The sequence below is a fragment of the Vanacampus margaritifer genome, chromosome 11 (genome assembly GCF_051991255.1).
Source record: "Vanacampus margaritifer isolate UIUO_Vmar chromosome 11, RoL_Vmar_1.0, whole genome shotgun sequence".
NCBI lineage: Eukaryota > Metazoa > Chordata > Actinopteri > Syngnathiformes > Syngnathidae > Vanacampus > Vanacampus margaritifer.
Window position 1 is genome coordinate 23,614,846 of NC_135442.1, and position 12,306 is coordinate 23,627,151.

At 40.8% G+C, this 12,306-nt stretch overlaps 1 protein-coding gene across 1 annotated transcript in view; it reads right to left on the reverse strand.

The window, feature by feature from the left end:
• Nucleotides 1-12,306, reverse strand: part of tmprss3a (transmembrane serine protease 3a) — a 79,970-nt gene that overhangs the window by 19,745 nt on the left and 47,919 nt on the right. The window contains exon 7 of the mRNA XM_077580886.1: nucleotides 12,228-12,274. Coding sequence (XP_077437012.1) covers nucleotides 12,228-12,274 — 47 coding nt within the window. The remainder of the gene's footprint in view (nucleotides 1-12,227; nucleotides 12,275-12,306) is intronic.

The following is a 12,306-nucleotide window of genomic DNA, read 5'->3' on the forward strand; positions in this document are numbered from 1 at the left end:
CTGGTCAGGGACAAAGTTGTGGACAGATTTAAAGCAGGAGAAGGATATAAAAAGATTTCAAAAGCTTTGAACATCACAGAGTACTGTTCAATCAATCATTCATAAATGGATGACGTACCAGACAACCTTACCTCAAATCTACAAGACAAGGCTGTCCGTCCAAAGTTTCCAACCAAAGAAGGAGTAACCAAGAGGCTTTTGATCACTCTAAATGAACTGCAAAGATCCACAGCAGAGGTAGGGGAATCACAACTCCACTCTTGTTTCCTTGCAGTTCTTCCTTGATCAAACAGCGTCTGTAAGTGAATAACTATGCATACTAAGCATGCAGCGCTTAAATGTGTGCCGAATTGTAGCTGTTTGTCAACTTAAAATGCTAATGCTAATCGCGCTCGCTAATTGTTAGCATATGCTAATTACGTTTGTTGTCTTATGATCATTTATGTGTATGTAGTGCAAATGTTAATTGTATTGTATGTTTGTTGTTGCAGTTTCACAATATAAATAGACAACGTCACTGCAAACCTGGACTCTGGAGTTTGTTTATAAATGTTTAGCTGCTTCGACTAGCAAGACCTTGTTAGTGAAAAGACGGCACCACAACAAGCAACAGAGCTGAAGAAGACCTCACGTGGAGCCCTGCAGTCTCTCAAGAGCTAAGTAAAGTGCAGACAGGCACTAGAAGCCTACACAGTAGTATAGCTCTTCGACACATGAACCCAAAATGTCTGAAATAAAGTCCACAATAATTGACATCTCAGTTGTTTCAAAGAAATCATCATCAACTGTAAGCTCAAGAACAAGCATGGAGTTATTAAGAACCAAAGCAAAGGCTGAAGCAGCTCAAGCTAGAACCTCATACGCAAAGAAAGAAATAGAAATAAAGGTTGAACAAGCACGTCTACAAGCTACCCTTGATGCACTCAGGGCAGAACAAGAAAAAGAATCTGCAGTAGCAGAAGCAACGTCTTTGGAAGTTGGGCTGCTTGAATTAGGTTATGAAGTATGCAGCATAATTTATGAACACTCTTTCAAAGAGAACCAAGGACAACGCACCCGTCAATATGTCTTACAAGCATCTGTTCGTGAAACAGACGAACCAATATAAGTAGGTACAGAAGGAAATTGTCTAGAACGCCATCCTAAAATTATTGCTGCAAAACAAGAGAATAAATTAGATAGAGCAACTTATAATAATAAACATCATTTCCAACAGGCTGTCAGCTGCAAACGATCTCCATTTCCGACTCCAGTTCCTGACACTGCAAAACACCTGCACACTTTTTTGATTTGATTGTGTCATAACTCAACCAACTTATGACCTTGCCAAATACCTAGCACGCAGTCAGCTCATAACTACAGGCCTTTTCAGCTTCGATGACCAGCCCATGAGCTACTGGGCATGGAACTCTTCCTTCAAAAGCGCTATAGCAGGTTTATATTTGTAAGCAGGGGGAAAAAAATGATTTATTAGTACGCTACCTTGGTGAAAACTCAGCTAAACAGGTAAAGCAGATCAAGGCAGTCAACATCAGGTGCCCCGGAGCTGGTATAAATATGGCCTGGGAGAGACTTGAAGAAATATATAGCTAACCAGAAGCTATAGAGCAGGCTTTATTCAGTAAAGTTGAAAGTTACCCCAAAATTGCGGCCAAAGACCCCTACAAACTTCGTCACTTAGCCAACCTGTTGTTAGAGTTAGAGGCTGTCCAGCAAGATGGGTTCTTACCCGGCTTATCCTATCTAGATACCTCAAGAGGGATTCAACCAATCGTGGAAAAACTCCCTTACAGTATACAGGAGAAATGGATGACTTATAGTTCCAAATACAAACAAGTATATGGTGTCATCTTCCCTCTCTTTCCAGTGTTTGCCAACTTTGTTCACAACGAAGCCAAAACAAGAACTGGCCCTAGCTTCAAACTGTACAGCTCCAATCAACCAGCACCATATGAGAGGAAACAAGGACCCGATTAATATTCCTAACTTCCTTTATTTGTCCACAAAACACAAATATCGGCATTAGAAAAACAAGAAGCAGTGAACGTCAGTAAACACTGTCCTATTCACAACAAGCCTCACCCCTGAAACACTGTAGAGGATTCAGAACAAAAAGTCTGGACGAGCACAAACAAATCCTCAGAGAATATAACATTTGTTTCCGCTGCTGCAACTCCACTGGTCATCTTGCCAAGAACTGTACTACAGAAAGCACATTAATAACCAAATGCCTGCCCTCCACCCAGGTCCATCACCATGGCAGTTGGAAACATTCCCTCCCCTCAGAGAGCATGGTGGGAAGGATGTCAAAGCGGACACTGGAGAAGTTACGTCTAGGTGCACCGAGGTATGTGAACAAGGGGTGAGAATGAAGGAATGTTCAAAAATAATACTTGTGTACCCAGCTGGTCACAAACAACAAACAAAGAGAATGTATGCCATTTTAGATGAGCAGAGCAACCGCTCACTTGCACGCTCTCAGTTCCTCTATATGTTTCGGATTAAAGGTGAGAGCCATCCCTACACACTAAAAACTTGTGCTGGGCTGATAGGAGTAACTCGCAGAAGAGCGTCTGGATTCGTCGTCGAGTCAGTCAATGAAAAGTTTAAGTTTACCCTTACCGACACTCATCGAATGTAATGACATTCCTAATAACCGCTCAGAGACATCTACCCCAGAAGTCGGTCACCATCACGCCCACCTGCAGCGTGTTTGCAAAATGAGCCCATCATTAGATACCAATGCAGACATACTGCTTTTGCTCAGCAGGGATGTCCTGAGAGTTCATAAAGTCAGAGAACACAGTCACAGCCCAGGTGACACCCCATTCGCTCAAAGGCTCGATTTAGCATGGGTAGTCGTCGTGATGTTTGTCTTGATGGGGCACACAAACCTTCACATGTCAAGTTACAAAACCTTCATCTTGGAAAACGGTTGCGCAAGTCATCTTGAGCCATGCGAAAATCAGATCAAAGTCAAAGAGACATTATGCAGATTATCCGAACACAGTCACAGCCCAGAACACTCAAGCAACTACTGTATATACCAGCAAATCACATGGACCACCGAGGACTGCAGATTTATGCATGCACAGTCGATGACAACAATCTTGCACCTTCAATTGAGGACATTCAATTCCTTGAACTAATGGAGTTTTACCAGGACGAAACCAATAGCTGGGTTGCTCCCTTGCCATTTCGGTCACCACGGCAACAGCTGCCTAATAACAGACAAATGGCTTAAGACCGACTCATGTCACTCAAGCGCACTATTGAAAAGCGACCTCAAATGAAAACACACTTTCTTGAATTTATGGAAAATCAAAGTTAGCACACAAAGCCGGTCTCACCATTCCAAGACTTGAATTATGTGCTGCAGTGTGATAGATATTATAACATTTTTAATACTCCATTTCATATATCAACCATTGTTACACACTATTAACATTTTAATTCTTTATATTAACCTTGTCGAAATGTTTTGTGTCCTGTGCAGAGCAGATGATGTTGATTTTGGTATAATTTGACCTTAAGCTGGGACATACTATTTAGTCTAAAAAGGTTCCTTCTCGGCGTTTTGTGCGAAAACACATTTGGTCCTTGAGAACAGAATCTGTTTTGAACACCCACACCTGACTCTGTTTTCGCCATCTGCTCACGGAAAAGTACCAGAGAGTATGTTTTTGTCTACAAATGAAAGAGAGGAGGTCTTTTAACTATAAGAAACCATTGTACATGCGGAAGAACTACATTTGACGCTCTGAATCCCACCTGTTTAAGTGATGAATTAGAGGCTGTTATCTGTCCAGAGATCTCTGACTGATTAAAAATCATTTTTGCAAAGGTGTATTTTTCTTACATTAAATCTATCTTCATTTTTGGAACACGCAAAGAGGACAAATAAATTTTATTCCTCTTTCAAGTGCTAGCTATCGAGGTTGCAGAATTTATCCTAGCAGAAATGGACATTACGTTTGACATCGAATAATCCACTGACAGCAAAGTTGTACTAGGCTACTTATACAACAAGTCTCTCAGATTCTATGTGAATGTTTATAATCAAGTCCAACACATCCTTCAGTCAGCAAACTCTAACCAGTGGAAGTATGTCCCTTCCGAACTTAACCCGGCAGACTATGGGTCCCGGTCTGTACCAGCAGCACTACTGAGCAACACAACATGGTTAGTAGGACCAACTTTCCTCACTAACTCCACCTCCTGGATTTGGTCCCCAGCCACATTCGACCTCATTGACCTTGTTCGGGATTGCGAGTTACGTCCAGCAGTGGCGACAAATGTAACACACGTTGTGAAAGAAAAAACAAGTGTCAAACGCTTTGAACGATTCTCTAAGTACCGTATTCTCATCAGAGCAATATCTTTCTTGATTCATATTGCCTGCACCTTAACTCACTCCAACAAAAATCCCAGCTGTCATGGTTAGCACCTTTGTCGACCTACAGAAGACTACCTCCTAAAGGCTAAAGTGTGCATCTTAAAGAGTGTGCAAAGTGAGTTCTACCAAGAGGAAATTGAATGCATACAGAGTAAGTCCAAGATTCCTCTCTCAAGTACCCTTTGGAAATTGCATCCTGTGCTTGACGACAATGGACTCAAGAGTTGGGGGCCGAATCATACAAACCTAGCTAGGCATTGACATCACAAATCCCCTCATCATTCCTTTTCGACACCACCTGGCAACCCTCCTTATACAACACCACCATGAGACTGTAAAACACCAAGGAAGGCATTTCACTGAAGGTGCTATTAGGTCTGCAGGGTTCTGGATAGTTGGGGGGAAACTAAGCATCAGTGCACTACTATTCAAATGTGTCATTTGCAGGAAACTACGAGGAAAAGCTGAATGTCAACAAATGGGAAACTTACCACCTGACCGAATGCAAGTGACCCCTCCCTTTACCTACTTAGGCATTGAGGTGTTCGGTCCATGGCATATCGTTTCACGTCGCACAAGAGGAGGACAAGCTAACTCTACAAGATGGGCTGTAATGTTCTCATGTATGTCCACAAGAGCAGTCCATATTTAATTATTTGAGGCAATGAGCACTGACATTTTCATTAATGCTTTGAGACGTCTATTTGCAATTAGGTGTCCAGCCAAACAAATACAATCTGACTGCGGCACTAACTTTGTTGGCGCGTCCCGAGAACTGCGGATGGATGAGGAAAGTCTCAAAGATGTTGGGAAATATCTAAGTGAACAAAACTGCACATGGATTTTCAATACGCCCCACACATCTCATATGAGTGGGGCCTGGGAGCAAATGATTGGAATTGCCAGGCGCATCCTCGACTCCATGTTTCAAGACTGTAGAAAGGCACAGTTAACCCATGAACTACTGTCTACTATGTTTATGGCTGAAGTTTCTGCCATTATGAATGCGCATCCTCTTATTCCAGTGTCATCAGACCCTGACTTGCCTCTTATCCTTACACCTTCAAAGTTGCTTCCTATGAAGACAGCGCCCGTGCCACCTCCTCCTGATGATTTCATCAATGGGAGACTGTTAAAGGAACAGTGGAAAAGAGTGCAGGTTTTGGCCAAGACCTTGTGGTCTAAATGGAGGCATGAATATCTGCATACGCTTCAGATTCGACACAAGTGGCAAGACGAAAAACCTAATCTCAAAGAAGGAGACATTGTTCTGCTTAAAGAAACTCCAGTGAAGAGGAATGAGTGGCCAATGCTATCATTACCAAGACTTTCCCATGCCAAGATGAACTTGTCAGAAAGGTTGAAGTAACCACTTCTCAAACAGGACATACAAAAACATTTCTTCGCCCTATCACAGAAGTGGTCTTGCTCTTGTCTTCTGAATGTTCTACTGTTTAGTGATTTGAAAGTGTGATTTTATAATCCCAGGTGGGGAGTGTTATATCTACTGTTTTCAAATTGTAAATTGTGTCAGTGCACCACCTAATGGTTAAGTTGTGTTGGTGCACCACCTAGTGGTTAATGTTATTTGCATGTGTAGAAATAGTAGTAGAAGAAGAAGAAGTCAGAAAACCGGAAGTAATTGATCATAATAGAACTAGCAGACAACTGCTAACTGTTGGCTGGAACTAGAACAGAAGGATTGTAATAACCTCAGACTTCTATATTTACTCTTTATTACAACATCAATTAAGCGACATAATTGTTTTAAAAACCCAATGATTTCCGCCACCCTGACTGCTTGGTGGAAGGCATTAGAAATTACAAAAGCCCAAGTGGAGCCCTGTGGGCTTTCTCCCCTATGGCATAACCCTGACTTTCTAATTAACAACCAATCGTTTTATTTAGATGTGTGGGAGCAGAAAGGAATTACACAGCTCCACCATCTCTTCTCAGATAATATGTTTATATCATATACATCCTTGCTCCAAAAATACAAAAAAACAAACGGAATTTTTTTACATTATCTGCAAGTTAAAAATATGATAAAGAAACAAATTCCAACACTTCAGGGTACACTCCAACCGCCTGGTTTAGCTGAAGATATTACCAAGCTTTCTCCGACAACAACAAAAAAACTTTCAAAAATATATAAGTTACTTTCATATACGGATAAAATGTCTTTACCCATCTCGAAATGGGAGACAGACTTGTCTATAGCTCCGGAATCTGACTTTTGGATTCAAGTTTGTGAAAATGCATTTAAAATGACAAAACACACAAATTTACAACTTATCCAATATAAAATTATCCATAGAACATACATTACTCAATATATGATGAAGAAAATGGGACTCTCCGACTCCGACATTTGTCTCCAGTGTTTACAAAACACTACAGACATTAATTTTCATGCTTTATGGTTATGCACTCCGGTTATGTATTTCTGGACTAAAGTCTTAGAAAAACTTTCCGCTATCTTGGACTATAGGATACCTTTATCTCCAAACTTGTGTTTGCTAGGTGACCTAACAACAACTGACTTACCACACAAACAATTTCAATCTACACTTGTAGCCCTTACTATTGCAAAAAAAAAAATTCTTGTTAACTGGAAAAATAAACAAACTCTGAATATCGACCAATGGTCTAACCTCCTCATAAATCACATTTTAATGGAAAAAATATCGGCCTCAAATAAAAAACAAATTTCATATTCATAGAAATATGGTCTACGTATATAGAATATTTTAACCTATTTCTGGTTATTTAATTCTGCCTGTTAGCGAGAGCCACCACATCGTGATAACTTACATTGATGTCTCTGCATTTGACAGTTTGTAACTAATGGTTGTATTTTTATAGTCAGGAACCCAGTTGCTGCCAACAGGATCGAGCAGATTCACCTCCAATGGGCACTAAGGGCTAATGTTCGGATTCACTGCATGCCAGGGGACTAACTCTACAGGTGCTGTCCCCCCCTGGCTGGGCGTGGGCGGGTCTGCCCCTCTGTTGGCTGCTGGGTAGCGGCTGCGTCTTGGTCGTTCCCTGGGTCTCGTGGGGGTGCTGTGTTGCGGGGCTCTCCCTGGTGTTCGGGGCGGCGCCGCCCCGGCGCGGTCCGTCGCTCTGGGCCCGGCGGCGCGGGTCGGGGCCTGTGGGCCGCCGGGGTGCCCCGTGGTTCCCTCTCCCCTCCCCCTTGCTTCCTCTCCCTCTTCGCCTCTCCCCGCCTGTCCTCCGCCTCCCTGTCCCTTCTCCCTCGTCGCCCTTCCTCCTCCTCTCCCCCTCTCTCTGCGGCCCTGCCGCTGCCTCCTGCCCTTCCTGTCCGCCCGGTTGGGGGGGGCCCAGCTGGTCGCTCCTCTTAACTCACTGCACTAGTTTTGCACAATACATTTTAGGGCACATAGCACACTTTGCGGGGGAGTGGGGTAGGCCGCAGCATGGAGCAGTGCTGCGGTCACCTGTCCCCCCCCCGCATTAATTTCTTTTAATGCACCACATACGCTCCTTGACATGCCTGGGAGGCGGGTGGATCGGAGCAGAGATGTTTGTGGGGGGAGTGGGGGTTGTGGGCTGGTGGGGTGCCTGGTGGGCCTGCAGTGCCCCGTCCTGCTGCGTTGGGTTGGGGGCGCGGGCCGTGTTGGGGTGGTGGGCGCTCCTGCTCCTGGGTTTGCTCTCCGGCCGGTGGCCCCTGCGGGGCCCGGGGGTCGTCCTTTGGCGCTGCCGCGGCCTGGGGGGCCCTGAGATGTTGCGCTTGCTCTGTCCTGACGGGGGTCGACGGCTCCCCTCTTTGGTGGAGATTTTCATGCATGCCAGATCCACCACACCAGCATCTATCGAAACTCAGACACAATTTGTTTCTCCCTCAGGTCATTGATTCGGTGGAGGCGGGTGTCTGTGGATCTCACTCTGCTTCGTCTGTCCTTTCTACCTTTCCTCAGTTTCTCCTTCGGGCCCTTGAGGTCTCCCTGATTTGTTGGAATTTAGATGTCTCTGGGGTTGGTGAAGGACTCTGGTTAGTGGCCCGGTGGGTGGTGTCTGGTCGGTGCTGGGCTTCGCTTTTCTTTCTTTTCTTTGGTCCCTCTTCGGGTCTCCTGGCGGCCCCACGACTCTGGCTGGATTTTGAAGTGTTCGGTTTAGGTGAACGGTATGGGAATTCTTATTCTTTTTTACATGCACGCACGCACGCACGCACGCACACACACACACACACACACACACACACACACACACATACCAAAAAATAAATAAAAATTTAAAAAAAATAAAATAAAAAAAAAAATATATATAAAAAGGGAGAACAATGATGATGACATGTCAAATGATCAATACTGAGCTCTCCCCGAAAAAAAAAAAAAGAACTAGCAGACAACTCCACTCTTGTTTCCTTGCAGTTCTTTCTTGTTCAAGCATCGTCTATAAGTGAACAAATATGCATACTAAGCATGCAGCGCTTAAATGTGTGCCGAATTGTAGACGTTTGTCAACTTAAAATGCTAATGCTAATTGCGATCACTAATTGTTAGCATATGCTAATTACGTTTGTTGTCTTATGATCATTTATGTGTATGTAGTGCAAATGTTAATTGTATTGTATGTTTCTTGTTGCAGTTTCACAATATAAATAGACAACTTCACTGCAAACCTGGACTCTGTGGAGTTTGTTTATAAATGTTTAGCTGCTTGGATAAGCTAGCCCTTTAACTAGCAAGGCCTTGTTAGAGATGAAAGAAGATTTTTAATGTGAGTATTTGCATCTTAGTCACATAATGTTTGATATATATTTAGGAGCAGAATAAATAAATAAATACATTTAAAAAATTTACTGTTTTCATATGCTTCTAAGTTGCCACTAGGCATGTGCCGATTTGCATTCTGACGCCATAACTGTGAGCAAAAATATCGCTGTGTGACAGGATCACTGTCTTAAAATTACAGCTCTAAAATGTCCTTTAAAAATATATATATATTTGGTTAAAAAAACAGCATTTTTTCCCTATTGAACACAATTGATTTAATAAAAGCGCAGAATATTTGGTACATTAACAAACATGTACCATGTTAAATAAATGTTTATAGTCTTTTCTTGTCTTTAAATTTTTCTCTGCAAGTCACAGTGTCCCATCAATGGTAAATTTAGTTGGGAACCACCAAGTAAATTATTGCTGCTGCCATATTTTAATAGAGGACAGAACACAACTATGAACATCATATTGTGTGTCTAGACAAATTACAAACACCCCCATGTGCAATATCTGAAAACGACAAGATGAAAAGTGTTTTAGTAAATATTTATATCAGCAAAGTTATTTTTGTACAATAGTGTTAAATTTCGATTTTCCCTCATAAAATTTGAACAAATGTTCTCAAAATTACATGATGTCGTTTACTACTTTCAATCAATTCAGATTCTCTACATAACTATACCTGATAGTTCTTGTAATGTCATTCTTTAAATAATGCTGATACAAATTTATTTATTATTTATATTTGACAAGCGGCAATATAAATTGAATTAAGCAAAATTTAAATTAATTAAAAAGAAGAACATGAATAGTTCTGAGACAAAGAAAGAAAATAAAAAATTGTGTAACAATAAAATGTTAATGTTGTTTGAAGTCTTTCCAGTGGTAGCCGTTTGTTAATTGCTGACAAAATTCCCTGAATGTTCCTGAGTTATCATGATAGTGGTTGCTAGCATATCTTCGTATTGAAAAGCTTTCCCCTGCAGCATCACTTAAACTGATACAAAGGGGACAGAGCCCATATATTCCAGTTTAGTTAATCTCTCTTTGATGTGTTTCTGTAGAATCAACCTTAACAGAGGAGAGGTCTCCAGAGCTTAACGAATGGCTGAAGCACAACTCTGGGCCCCTCAGGCCTACATGAGGGGCATGGTGCTTTACGGGGCCAGCTAGATCAGGAGTAACTACAAGAATGTAAACAATATTCGCTGAATATCCCTACCGAAGAACCTCAAAATGGTGTGGCTCTACTGTAACATGTTGCGTACAATGGCAGTATGCCATAAAAAGTTTAGCTCTCATATTGAATTTTTAAAAAGACTTAAACTGTTCTTTCTTTCTTTCTTTAAGATGTCACAGAGGACTCCCATACTGGTTTGATGTTGACCTACCACTAGGTAAGTTTGTGTTATAGCACAAAACATGTATGACTTTTGGGTCACAAAATTTGTTTGTTTTTTTTCTTTTCCAAATTTGTAGCTTGGCTATTACTGTAGTTTTTGTTGATTATGGTTTATTATTGAATACTCTAAATTGTCCATTTAATTTGCTAAAGTAAATGTTTTCTTTTGTAATATTGATGAGGTCTTAAAGTTGCACAAACAGTGGCTGTGCGCATGTTGACTCCACAATTTCCTCGACCTGTTTTAAGCTTGCTTTAATACAACCAGCGAAACAAAAACATATTTAGATGCAGTTTCTCTTAAAAGCCATGTAAGTTTTTCCTTCTGAACACCACAGGTACACCAAGTAGTTTTAGGTGCCAACCATGCCATAATGATCGGATATTATTGCCTTACTGTCAACGGGGAACTGGTTCTCTGGCTGCCACCAACCCTGTTCCACAGGCAGTTTACAGGGTAAACAGAAAGGCAGTCAGGCCCTCTGTTGCCACGGCCCAGTCAGCCTTTATTGACCTAAAGCCTGTAAGTTTTGCATTCTTTAAGTGATATATGAATTGAAAATGCATTTCATTTGCCTGCTTTGTATAATTTATATCATTATCGTACCACAAACTGGTTTATGATTTCATTTCTACTCAAATGACACTTTCTGGCGTGTGCCTGTCTTAGGCGGAAAGAAGGCCCTACGTCACTGTTCTTGGGCTTGTCGCACAAACTAAATGTGCCTCACAATCATTTGTAATATTTGCAGGTCATGTACTGTACATCTTCAAGACACACTATAATTTTTTGTAGTAGTCGGTCCTTTTTAAACTCAGTAATTGGGTCAAATTTAACCCAAATTGGGTTAAATTTGACCCAACTGTTTTTAGTGTGTAGCACATATTTTTCAAAATCTCCGTCAAAAATGTGAACTACAAACAATAATTTGCGCCGCTACGCCAATAAAAGGACATGACAATAAAATGAGTGGCCAAGCCTATGTTTTTGTCACTGCTGTTATTATGTACAAAAACACAATATTGTGCTTTTTTCTTTTAATATGAGCCATATTATTATAATTTTTTTGTTGTTGTTGTTGAGTTTATTTGAACATGAAAAAGAGTAAAATAAAATAAAACATTAGCAGTAATAAACATACAACAACAACAAAATAAAATAGCTACAAAACAAGCAAAATTCAACAAAGCGCACTTAACAACGATTTTCCATGTTCAAAAGGGAGTGGGAAGAAGTTGCAAGACTTAATAAATCCCCTCCCTTCTCCATATTTTCTTAGTTAAATGAAAGAAAAAAATACATGTATATATATATATATATATATATATATATATATATATATATATATATTGCTGAGGATAACAAAAGTAACTAATAATGAACCACTCCATAATAATAATATAAAAATAAATACTGAGAGAGCTCATCATTATAAATCCACAGAAAAGATAGCAAAGTACAAACTAGATCCAAAAAGCAAACAATAACAAAACACAAGACACGAACCTTAGTGAACATAAATATGTATTTTTACAATATCTTGCGTTTTTATACAGTTATTGGGAGCTCTTTGCCAACCTCTCCACAATATTGTAATAATTAACGTATCATGAAGTTCATATCATGATATTTTATCATGACATTTGGATATCGTTAGATCCCTAGTATGTGTGTACAGTATCTCACCCAGACATTTCAGCGTTGTCACCTTTCCTGAGCTGCATTGGGCTTTACTGCGGTGACAAAATACAAGCATGTTAGACAA